The 12871-nt window shown below is 49.5% G+C and overlaps 1 protein-coding gene across 1 annotated transcript in view; it reads left to right on the top strand.

Annotated features, from left to right (window-relative positions):
- Window positions 1-12871, top strand: part of pigg (phosphatidylinositol glycan anchor biosynthesis class G) — a 129728-nt gene that overhangs the window by 39348 nt on the left and 77509 nt on the right. The window contains exon 6 of the mRNA XM_056282726.1: window positions 3532-3744. Coding sequence (XP_056138701.1) covers window positions 3532-3744 — 213 coding nt within the window. The remainder of the gene's footprint in view (window positions 1-3531; window positions 3745-12871) is intronic.

Below are 12871 nucleotides of genomic sequence, written 5' to 3'. Positions count from 1 at the left end.
CAACATTATTTTTATGAACCCATAAGCTCTAACAGCATGTTCCCACAGCCAACATAAGTTGTGTTTTGCTGACTTTTCACTAATAGATTAAAAAATAAAATATTGTGCTTGTATAGGTATTCAACCCCTTGTGCTCTCAAAGCTCCAAGTTTACACAAATGACAAATTATTCTCAAAACAAACTCAGGTAAACACAATTGGACATAATTAGTGTGCACCTGTAAGATATTAGGGTAACGGTCTCGTTTATGGGTATAAAAGCACTCCGTGTAAAGTTCATTAGCCAGGCGTGAACTCCATCAGAACATGAAGACAAAGCAGCATAATACTGAAGTAAGAGACAAAGTGATTAACATGCAAAAGGCGGTAAAGGGACACAAAACAGTATGCAAGTGTGTGGATGTCCCACGGAACACTGTTGGATCCATTGTCAGGGGGTGGAAGCTGTGTCACACCACCCAGATGCTTTGTAGGACAGGCCGGTCCTCAAAGCTAAGTGTCCGAGCAAGACGTGGGCTGGTGAGGAAAGCCACAGATGATCCTGCAGTCACTTTGAAGAAGCTCCAGAGGTCAGTGACCAGAGGAGGCGGTAGTGCAGTGACCAGGACCCACATACCCACATCCGGCTTCCCACCTGCGCACACAGCCGATTGTGTCCGAAGGGACACCTGACCAAGCCAGAGGTAACACGGGGATTCGACCCGGCGATCGCCGTGTTGGTAGGCAATGGAATAGACCACTACGCTACCTGGATGGACCTGTACAAATTCTCCCAAGAAGAATGAGCAAAAATTATTTCAGAAGAATGTGCAAAGCTTTTACATACTTACCCCAAGAGAATCAAGGGTGTTATTGCAGCAAAAGTGTACTCTACAAAGTATTTACATGTGAGGTAAATACTTATCCAATTACTTTTTAATTTATTAATAAAAAGTCAGCGAAACATAACTTATATTGGCATTGGGAACATGCTGTTGGAGCTTATGGGTTCACAAAAATGATATTGTTCAGGAGTATCTTTTATAATGCAGAAATTAGTGATGACTGTCAAGGGGGTTGAATACTTTTGCAAGGCACTGTAGATAGATAGACGGGTGGACGGACGGACGAATGGATGGATGGATGAAGGTTGTAGTAGTTGAGAATGAACTTTGTCTTAAGTCTGCAGGTCTTGGTCTTGTCCCAGACTTTATAGCCTAGTGACTTGTACAGAGCCTGACTCATGTCAACCACAGATGAAGGCCTGTCAATGTGAATTATTAATGATGTGTTTGTAGTCAGGTGGAAGCTGCGAATCCAGATTAAAATTCCCAACAGAAATAATTACAGTTATTACCACACAACAGATGATGTCATGAATGTTCTTCAACGAAATGAAATTACCTGTGAAGAAGGGATGTAAGCCTCATCACCCCTCTTTGAGAATCGCACCACTCGCTATTTATTCTTCCTTTCTTGCTAGAATGATTTTTTTCTTTCCTCAGTGTGAGCTGTGATTTGGGAGCCTCGGGAACTTGGAACTTCTTGGCAAAGAAATCGATGCCCTAGTAAAAATACCCCTTTGTGCTAATTTGTTTTCTTGCAAACAATAGAAAGGGCAGGGGATTTGGCAACGTCAGCGCTGTGCTGACGCTGTGGCTGCAGGGGAAAACATGTTTCAAATTGGACTTCATGAGCACAGTGAAATCCTAAAGAAAAACACTAGGCTGTCACCACGAATCCGGTGAAATCTTACTACGTGGTAGGTCTCAAATTGAAACGTTCAAAGTTCAAACAGTCTTTGATGCACAACTATTTAAGAAATTAAAGCTGCAGCCATGAAAATCTTTCTGTTTGGTTTTACGAATGGACTGTGTGATAACGTGGGTTCGAGCCCCGGGGTAGTTCAACCTTGGGGGTCGTCTTGTGTGTGGAGTTTGCATGTTCTGCCCGTAGTCTGCGTGGGTATCCTCCAGGGGCTCCGGTTTCCCCCCACAGTCCAAAGACATGTAGGTCAGGTGAATCAGCTGTACTAAACTGTCCCCAGGTGTCAATGTGTCGGCCCTGTAATGGACCGGCAGCCTGTCCAAGGTGTCTCTCCGCCTGCCGCCCAACGACTGCTGGGATAGGCTCCAGCATCGCCACAACCCTAATTGGATAATGGATGGATAATGGACGGCTTGGATGATGGATGGATGGATGGATGTGTGGTAATGGTGCACAGCAGCAATGTTTGAGCAATCCAGATACTAATAATGATCCAGCAGTGAGTTTATAGACGGTGCCTTTACATCAGCAGCTTCACTGCCGCACAACCAATAAAACATGGATGAGCTTGAGTTTTGGTCATTGATGCTGTAATTATCCATCCATCCATTGTCTTAACCACTTATCCTGCCCTCAGGGTCGCAGGGATGCTGGAGCCTATTCCCGCAGTCATTGGGCGGCAGGCGGGGAGACACCCTAGACAAGCTGCCAGGCCCTCACAGGCCCCCCCACACACACACACACACACACATACATACATACCCATTTATTCCTAGGGACAATTTATTACAGCCAGTTCACCTGACCTACATGTCTTTGGACTGTGGGAGGAAACCGGAGCCCCCGGAGGAAACCCACGCAGACTCGGGGAGAACATGCAAACTCCACACAGAGGACGACTCGGGATGACGCACCACGTTTGGACTATCCTGGGGCTCGAACCCAGGACCTTCTTGCTGTGAGGTGGCCACGCTAACCACTGCGCCACCATGCCGCCCGCTGTAATTATTTATTTGTAAAATTCTTTTGCCAGCTTGTTGTGTCAAATCTTGTTCACCACAATAGTGTTGCTTCTTGCTTGAACTCACCACTACACACCTGCAGGTATCCCCACTGAAGATGCCACTTAGATGAATCAGGAATCAGGAACGTTTGTTTGTCGTTTCATTTCATGTCCGCAAGTACATGAAATGAAACGAGACATCGTTTCCCCCAGCCCACAGCAGTGCAACACAAAGACAAGAACACATCAAAAAACCACAAGAACACATATATCCAAACTACAAAAAGGCTGCAAAAACATATATATCCAGCATATACAAAAAAATTCACTGTCCAAGAGAGTAAACACCAGGATTACTGTGGAAACTGCCGGTGTGCATGGGCTAGCAGTTAGCTTAGCCTGCCCCGCTTCCGTGTCCTGCCACACCGCCCTCGGTGTTTCAAAAACATTTCTCTCTCAATAAACATTGTGTCCAGATGATTCAACTCTGTGCATTATTATCATTTTATTGAAATGGGCATACGGAAGTGGGTGTGGCTTAGATTTTCATGGATTAGCTATTGTCACTAGCGTACACACACTAAACATACTTTATCGTGCACTAGTGAGAGTGTTTGCTTGTAAGTCCTCAGGGTTGTTGCTTTGAATTCAGCCAAATAAAATGAACTAGATTATTAAAATTGTGATGGGAATCTGTACTTAATGTGTTATTTACTCCTCATCAGTCACTGAGATGTGGTCTGTGTAATTGTGTGTCCTTGTCTCGTGCATTCATGTAAAAGTGGGGATGGAGAAGCCTGGAGTGGTCGAGCAGGTGGACCTGACACCGACCTTGGCCCTGGGACTCGGCCTGCCAATCTCCCAGAACAGCGTGGGCCGGGTCATCCCGGCTGTCCTGGAGGAGACCCCGCTCAGGGACCAGCTGCGCCTCCTGCACCTCAACGGCCACCAGCTCAGCTGCCTGCTCAAAGACAGCATGGCCGAGTACGAGAAAGGTAGGTCGTGCAGTTCTCTGGGCGCGCCGCTGTAGACTAATGATGGCCGTGGCGAGGTATAGAGCCTCGCTGAAGCATAATTACCCTGTATGTTCCCCTGGCCTGGGCGGTGGGACTCATTACTGTGTAGCTGGTCTGAATCCCAGCGCCAGCTGTTGGTGCTCGCTCTGCTCAGCTACAGGTATATAAAAAGATGAGCCAGTACAACAATGTGTTGTCCTTTCACTTGAAAAAAAAACGGTGCACCACAAATAGAATAAAGTCAGTCGTCCTTGTTTTCAACGGCATCTTGTCGGTGACACCCCGGCGTTTGAGATTGAAAATGACATAGAGCAATTTTACATATACAACAGACATGGAAAGCAGGAATTCTTGTTTAAAAACAGTAGGGGAGGTTTTGGATCTAAACCTCACCCATGCCTTAACTCATGCCTTGACTTTTTGTGGTTAAAGGCTTTAACTGAGGAAAGGGGGCTCTCTGATATTTATCCAACAGCGGTGTGGTGATTCACATCTCAGCGTATGTTTGTAGTTTCTGGCTGGTTGCTCCGGTTAATCAACTGAGGATGCAAAGGACGAGGAGGGCTGTGAAACCTTGGCTGCAGTATTCTACTGAAAGTAAAGCTGCAGCTTTATGATGGAGAGAGTGGTGTTGTAGTGGTGTTTCCGAGTAGCGGATGTACTGTGTCAACTGAGTAATACAGCTTAGCTTAATTTGAGGAGCGAAGACGTCATACTGAACTCACGCCCAACCTAATTTTAGTAGTTCGGTGAGAAAACTGATCCGACCTCGCCTGAGCGCATTTTCTCCATCACGTTCAGGCATAAATATCAAACCAGAGCCATACTTCTTTTTTTTTTAACTCCCCCCCCCCCCCACTTGTACTTGCCCATTACCTCACTCTTCCGAGCCATCCTGGTTGCTGCTCCACCCCCTCTGCCGATCCGGGGAGAGCTGTAGACTACCACATGCCTCCTCCGATACATGTGGGGTCGCCAGCCACTTCTTTTCACCTGACAGTGAGGAGGTTCAGCGGGGGAGATGTAGCAGGTGGGAGGATCACGCTATTCCCCGCAGCCCCCCCCGAACAGGCGCCCGACCAACCAGAGGAGGCGCTAGTGCAGCGACCAGGACACATACTCACATCCGGCTTCCCACCCGCAGACACGGCCAATTGTGACTGTAGCAACGCCCAACCAAGCCAGAGGTAACACGGGGATTCGAACCGGCGATCCTCCTGTTGGTAGGCAACGGAATAGACCGCCAAGCTACCCGGACGCCCGTATTTCTGATGTTTGATGAGTCAGATCTTGATTATTGTCAAGAAATAAAAAAGCTTATAGTAGCAGTGTAATAATTACATAGTATATGTGATATGCAAGAAACTGACTGCAGGTCTTGAAGGTTAAGTGTGGTCAGTGAGTCTGAGAGGCTTGAAAATGAAAACAAAAAGGTAATAAAACACTTAACAATTTCAAGAGCAATGTAAAAATGAAAAAGTCAGTGTTCAGCTCCTACAAGCCCCCCTCAGATGGATCTCACCAAGCATGAAAGTGAGCACGTGGATTATTTTGTTTGAAAAGCAGATGCTGACTCTGTTATCAGGTTGCTGACTTCAGCTCCAGAGCTAGACTCTCTTCAGGCCTGGTGGCTTTCCTCACAAAAACAACTCATGACAAAATGATCACCTTTCTCAGATCTTTTGGAGATGGTTTGTCGTGAAACCAAGACGTTTGGCGACACACTGATGTAGTGGCAACTTACATAACCCATTTAGCACTCTACCTTACCATATGATGTAATGAAAGGTGTTTCCTTCTCCTGTCCAATGGCAGCACTCTTACAGGTCAATCTGAATGACATGGGCCATGAGACAGGCTGTCAGTAGACCACCTGATGTCAAGTCAAGTCAATTTCATTAGTATAGCCCAATATCACAGATTACAAATTAGCCTCAGGGGGCTTGACAGCAACACAACATCCTGTCCTTAGACCCTCTCATCGGATAAGGAACAACTCCCTAAAAAAACCCTTTAACAGGGAGAACAAATAGGAAGAAACCTCAGGGAGAGCAACAGAGGAGGATCTCTCTCCCAAGACGGACAACGTGCAAAGGATGTTGTGTTTACACAATTTACACAATACAACATTGAAAGAGGTGAGGAGTGTGTCCGTTTTGGGAACCTCAGAATTGCATCTCTGCTCTTCGCAGATGATGTGGTTTTGTTGGCTTCATCAGAACGCGACCTCCAGTGCACACTGGGGCGGTTTGCAGCCGAGTGTGAAATGGCCGGGATGAGAGTCAGCACCTCCAAGTCTGAGGCCGTGGTTCTCCCTCCAGATTGGGGATGAGTTGCTGCCTCAAGTGAAGAAGTTCAAGTATCTCGGGGTCTTGTTCACGAGTGACGGTAGGATGCAGTGGGAGATTGACAGGCGGATTGGTGCAGCATCAGCAGTAATGCGGACGTTGTACCGGACCATTGTGATGAAGAGGCAGCCGAGCCGGAAGGCAAAGCTCTCAATTTACCAGTCAGTCTTCGTTCCAGCCCTCACCTATGGTCATGAGCTTTGGGTAGTGACCGAAAGGGTGAGATCGCGGATACAAGCGGCTGAAATTAGTTTCCTCCGTAGGGTGTCTGGGGCCAGCCTTAGAGATAGGGTGAGGAGCTCGGAGTAGAGCTGCTGCTCCTTCACGTCGAAAGGTCATATATATATATACACTACCGTTCAAAAGTTTGGGATCACCCAAACAATTTTGTGTTTTCCATGAAAAGTCACACTTATTCACCACCATATGTTGTGAAATGAATAGAAAATAGAGTCAAGACATGGACAAGGTTAGAAATAATGATTTGTATTTGAAATAAGATTTTTTTTACATCAAACTTTGCTTTCGTCAAAGAATCCTCCATTTGCAGCAATTACAGCATTGCAGACCTTTGGCATTCTAGCTGTTAATTTGTTGAGGTAATCTGGAGAAATTGCACCCCACGCTTCCAGAAGCAGCTCCCACAAGTTGGATTGGTTGGATGGGCACTTCTTTGAGCAGATTGAGTTTCTGGAGCATCACATTTGTGGGGTCAATTAAACGCTCAAAATGGCCAGAAAAAGAGAACTTTCATCTGAAACTCGACAGTCTATTCTTGTTCTTAGAAATGAAGGCTATTCCATGCGAGAAATTGCTAAGAAATTGAAGATTTCCTACACCGGTGTGTACTACTCCCTTCAGAGGACAGCACAAACAGGCTCTAACCAGAGTAGAAAAAGAAGTGGGAGGCCGCGTTGCACAACTGAGCAAGAAGATAAGTACATTAGAGTCTCTAGTTTGAGAAACAGACGCCTCACAGGTCCCCAACTGGCATCTTCATTAAATAGTACCTGTTAGTTAGCTACAGGAAATGGGTGTAAAGCTACGGTGCTGCAGGATGGTATAGCTACAGGAAATGGGCGTAAAGCCACGGTGCTGCAGGATGGTATAGCTACAAGAAATGGGTGTAAAGCCACGGTGCTGCAGGACGGTATAGCTACAGGAAATGGGTGTAAAGCTACGTTACATTTCACGTACTCCAAAATGGCTGAGAGGGTTATTGCATTGTGACATCATCCACAATAGCTCGCTGGAAAAAAAAAAACGGTGGAGGTGCATTCCCCGTGCCAATCCCGGACAATATGACCCCCTGTGGTCATATGTCCTCCCACCGACCCCGTATTGGCACGCCCACCGGAAGCGCTATTCCTCTTTCCATCTCCAACTAAATGAGATCGGTCGATGGCTGTTTCTCTCTCGCTGGGATTAAGAGTAAAACTGCAAATACGCAAGTAATCTAGTGATATACTGGTATATTAGAAACTAACTTATAGTTAGCTTACCTTTTATCGCCAAGATGTTCGTTAATCCGGTCGATGTGCCGGATTCTACGCTTGGTGCGGGTGTGTTAAACCGGCGACGCTCCAATGGGACCCCCATCCGGACTGTGTCTCCCATATCCCGCATGTTCACTACACGGGCTACTTGAGGGATGTAGACCGTAATGAGATCGACTGCAATTTCTGTAAAACCATCAGAGGATCGGGGCGCCAAAGGTGGGCTGCCCTGTACCGTCAAAGATGGGGACTTGCAGATCCCTTCGCACCTGCTAACGAGGCGGCTAGCATGGTGCTACCTAGCTATAGCCATGGGGCGGAGGCTAGCAACATCCCTCCGATGCTTCCTAGCTATAGTCACGGGACGGCGGCTAGCATTAGCATCCCTCCGGAGCCAGAGGCTATCCCACCATCCGGGGTAGTCAGAGAGGACTGGACCAATGAGATCCTATCTCTCCCTGGTGAATCCGTGGCATGTTATTCGGCGGGTGCGGAACCCGAGGATTCACTGCCTGAGGAAGTAGACGATCAGGGCGTGGAAGACGACTAGCCAAGTTCGTCTCAACCAAACAAAGATGGCGACGCCATGCAAAGTGGGTCCGAAACATTCCTCGCCAGTTTCCGCGATCTGTTCGCGCGAGCGGTCAAGTCTGCCGACATCGTTACCGAGCCGGGCAATCCTCAAGATCCGGTGGTAGCCGATTTTCCACGAATGGCAGAGAGGGTCAGGGACTCCACTCTACCACCTTATCCTCACATCGAACGAGCGTTTAAGCGGGCGGAGGCGGATCCGCTACTTAAATCGTCCTCAAAGTTCAGTCAGAAGGGGGTTGACGTCTTAGCAGTCGAGGTTAGGAACCTGAACTACAAAGACTGGAAAATTCCGCAACCAGAGAGGGACGTTTTATCGTTCAACCCTAACACCAAGGTGGGGTCTCGCGATACTCCCAAACACCCTTCGCAGTGGGGCCAACAGGTGGATCGTTACGCGTGTGATGCATGGCACGCCAGTACACGCGCAGCTGGACTCGTCTCAACGGCTGGGATGATAACGGCGTACATGCGCAAGCTCTGCAGCCTATCAAACGTCGAGCAAAGCAAAGCCGCCATCGCTACAGCAGGTATCGACGGGGCCGAGTTCGGTGACGTAGTGGCCAGCGAAGCAGGTTGTGTGTACATCTTGAAAATGGAACGCATAGCTGACTCCCTGGGATCGCTGCTGTATTCCATCGCTCTAGAGTGCGGTTCTAGCGCAGTTGCCTCCACCCTTTCGCGCAGACGTCTCTGGTTAGAGACAGGCGGGGTAAAAGAGGAATTCTGCAAGGAGTGGATGGCCCACTCCGGCGCAGGGAACCAGGGCCTGTTTGGAACGACCCCGGACATTATCAGCAAATACAAGGCCGCCCAGGCCGAGCGCGAAACCTTGCACAAGGAGCTTCTCCCGATGATGAAGAACCCGCCTACCCCTAAGCCCGCGGTGGGCAAAGGGCAGGGGGACAAGCCTGCGCGCAAGCAGAAATGGAGAGAGACTTATCCAAAAAGAGGTGGTAAAGCGGGGCGCGAGCGTGGACAGGGCTCACGTCCAAACTCCCAGTCTTCCACAGAACCAGCGGCCAAGGCGGCCAAGTCGGACAGCACAGACACTTCTAAGAAGGGAGCTGCCAAGTGACGTGTTTCGGCAGGATGTTACGACCCACACCAACAGACTGATTCCAGAGCCGTCTCCAGCGATATAGACGCTTGTTCAGGGGACACAGCGTGCGCAGGGCTAAACACTGCGCCTTTTATTTTGGTTTCTGATGCACAGTCTACTTGTTCTATTCCAAAGGTTGTGAATGTGAATAAAAGTTTTTATGTTGGTGATGATGGGGATTGCGTATTAAAAGGTTTGAAACGCAAGTCTGATTGTCTGTCTGAATCTTTAGGTAAAGATGATGATAACAATGTAATAACATCCCTGCTGGAAATATTGGATAATAATGACATGAGCGCAAATGAGCCCCTGGGAGGGGACTATGATGCGACAATGTTTAGTCTCTCTGATGGGTCAAATGGTAATTTGGAAAGGTTCAAAACGCCAATTCCCCCATCTGGGTCTCCTTTACAAGGACGAAGCCCCCCCATGGATGCAGGGCATGGCGGGCGGGGCTTCCCCAGACCCTTTACGCGCAACTTATGTGCGCTACCTGAACAGCAAGGTACAGGAGGCAACGAGACCTCTGTCACGCATGTTACACAGGTGGAAGGAATTGGTCCCGTCGGCTTCTGTTTTGGATCAGATAGCCCATGGACACCAAATCCTTTTCGAGAACGGTATTGTACCCCCGTACTTGGGAATAGTGCATACGGAACCGGGGTCGGTGGCCGAAGCACAAATCCTAGACAACGAACTCACAGAGTTACTCTCGAAAGGGGCAATCACGGTGGTTCCTCCCCTAGAAAGAGAAGACGGGTTTTACAGCCGTTACTTGCTGGTCCCGAAGAAGGATGGGGGCATGCGCCCAATCCTAGATTTGAAACCCTTCAAGTATGTAGAGAAGGTCAGTTTCAAAATGCTACGCACACCGGTTCTGCTGTCAATGGTGACACAGCCCGATTGGCTAACTTCGGTCGACCTAAAAGATGCTTTCTATCATTGTCCGATTGCGGAAAGACACAGAAAGTATCTTCGGTTCTGTTACCGGGGTCAGTGTTACCAGTACACATGCCTCCCGTTCGGATATCGCCTCTCTCCTCTGACATTCACAAGGTGTGTGAAAGCAGCGCTCGGAGTGTTGATGCGCAAAGGTATGCGCTTGGCATGGTTCCTAGACGACCTGTTGGTGTTGGCCCGGTCGCCGGAACAAGCAATACTCCATACTCAGGAGTTGATGGAATTCATGGAGTACATGGGTTTCACTATCAACATAAAGAAGAGCGCGCCATGGCCTTCGTGCCAGGCAACGTATCTGGGTCTGAGTTTGGATACGGTATCCATGCGCGCAACCCTTACGCAAGAGAGATGGCATTCCACCAGGACCATGTTAGCACATTTCGTCCTGGGGACATATGTCACTTATCGGATGATCAGGAGGCTGCTGGGCCTTCTGGCATCGGCTCACCAAGTTGTTCCTTTAGGTCTGTTGTTCATGAGGAGACTGCAATTGTGGTTCGCAGTTCACTTCTTGAAATACGGCAATGAACGCCGGTACAACAGCCATCTTATCCTGGTCCCGCGCGTGGTAGCGCAGGACCTAGACCACTGGAACAGAGCCTGCGTGGACATGTCTGGGGTCCCTATGGGCCCCAGGGGACCCGAGGTAACGATTTATACGGATGCGTCCCTCTCGGGTTGGGGGGCCATCCTTGGCTACAAAACAGCGCGAGGAGTGTGGCTTTCTGGGGAGAAGGTCCACATCAACGCGCGCGAGACGGAAACGATTTGGCTGGCTATCCAGCATTTCGCTCAGGATCTCGTAGGCCGTCACATACTGATAATGACAGACAGCATGACGGCCAAGGCCTACATCAACCGCCAAGGCGGTATGAAGTCCAAGCGTTGCAGAGAGTTGGCCATGCAAATTTGGATTTGGGTCAACAGCAACGCGCTATCAATCAGGGCGCTTCATGTTCCTGGGAAGGACAACGAAGCAGCGGACATCCTCTCGAGAGGCGGCCCGCATACGGACAATTGGAGCCTCAACCCAGCCATAGTGGCTATGATCTGGGAGAGGTTCGGGGTAGCTCAAGTGGATCTGTTCGCATCGAAACTCAATTACAAGTGCCCTCGTTGGTACTCGATGCTCCCGTCCGACCTAGCGCCGTTGGGGGTCAACGCGCTTGGACTAGATCCATGGCCCGAGGAGATGCTTTACGCATTCCCCCCGCGCAGGTGCCTCCTAGACCTGGTGGTCAAGTTCGAGCGCACAGGGGGTCGGTTAGTTCTCGTGGCCCCATACGAACCGAGCACCCCGTGGTTTCCGCGAATAGTGCCCTGGATAGTAGGCGAGCGGTTCGACGTCCCGGAGTGGGCGGACGCGCTCACGCAAGCAGGAGGGCTGCTATGGGAGGGCCCCTGGATAGGAGGCTCCCGATTAGCGGCGTGGATGCTTACAAAGCCAGGCTCTTAGCTATGGGACTTAGTGCGCAAGTGATTCGTGTCATCTTAGCGGCGCGTAAAGACTCCACGTATTCCAGGTACCAGGGGTACTGGAATCGATTTGACCAATTTTGCGCTGAACGCGACATGGACCCTTTGTCAGTAGGGATTGGCCCTATACTGACTTTTGTGGAGGTCTCTAGGAGTGATAGACTATGGTCTTTCTCCTCGGTCAAAGTCTGTGTATCGGCTCTCACGTTCTTCCGGGGGAAGATCGAGGGTAGCACGGTTTTCACGCACCCGCTCATGACGCAGTACCTGTTGGGTGCTAAGAAGCTCTCGGCTAAGGAGCTTACGAGAGCTGAAACTTGGGATGCTTCCCTTGTTCTGCGCGCACTAGAGAAAGATCCCTTTGAACCCAAGTCTAAGGCAGACATGCGTTATGTCTCGGCTAAGCTGGCTGTGCTCTTGGCACTTACCACCGCAGCGAGGGGTTGTGAGCTCACTGCACTCACCATCAAGGGGATGGTGTTTTCTGGTGATCTGATGGTCACGCTCTTTACAGACCCCAGCTTCGTGCCCAAAACTGTGTCTGTCCTGACGCGTAGGGCCCCGGTGGTGATACACGCGTTTCATCCGTCACCGGTGACTAGGGATGAGAAACGCTTGCACCTCTCGTGTCCTGTACGGGCTTTATGCATTTACATGCGGCGCACAGCAGATATTCGTAGGTCTGACAGGCTGCTGTTGACCTACAGAGTGAGCAAACCAGGTTATGCCCTTTCCACCCAGAGGCTAGCACACTGGCTGGTGGATGGTATTACGGAGGCGTATACCAAAGCGGGTAAAACAGCTCCTAAGCTGAAGGCGCATTCTACCCGAGGGACTGCTACGTCGATAGCTGTGTTGTCAGGTATCGACTGGGAGGTCATCCGCCAGGCGGCGGTTTGGAGTGGTGAGACCACTTTCTTACGGCATTATTACCGGCACGTTAAGGTGCGGTCGGTTGCCGACGCTGTTCTGGAGCAGGCCTCTTAGGATGCTCTCATCAGAACGCGTACCCCTTCCCACCAGGGGTTTGAAGGGTTCATTGGACGGCTAGGGAACGGAGGCACGAATCCTGTCGTTGTTCAATGCAATAACCCTCTCAGCCATTTTGGAGTACGTGAAATGTAACTTTGGGT

This window comes from Lampris incognitus, chromosome 1 (genome assembly GCF_029633865.1).
Source record: "Lampris incognitus isolate fLamInc1 chromosome 1, fLamInc1.hap2, whole genome shotgun sequence".
NCBI lineage: Eukaryota > Metazoa > Chordata > Actinopteri > Lampriformes > Lampridae > Lampris > Lampris incognitus.
This window is presented reverse-complemented; position numbering and strand designations above follow the sequence as displayed.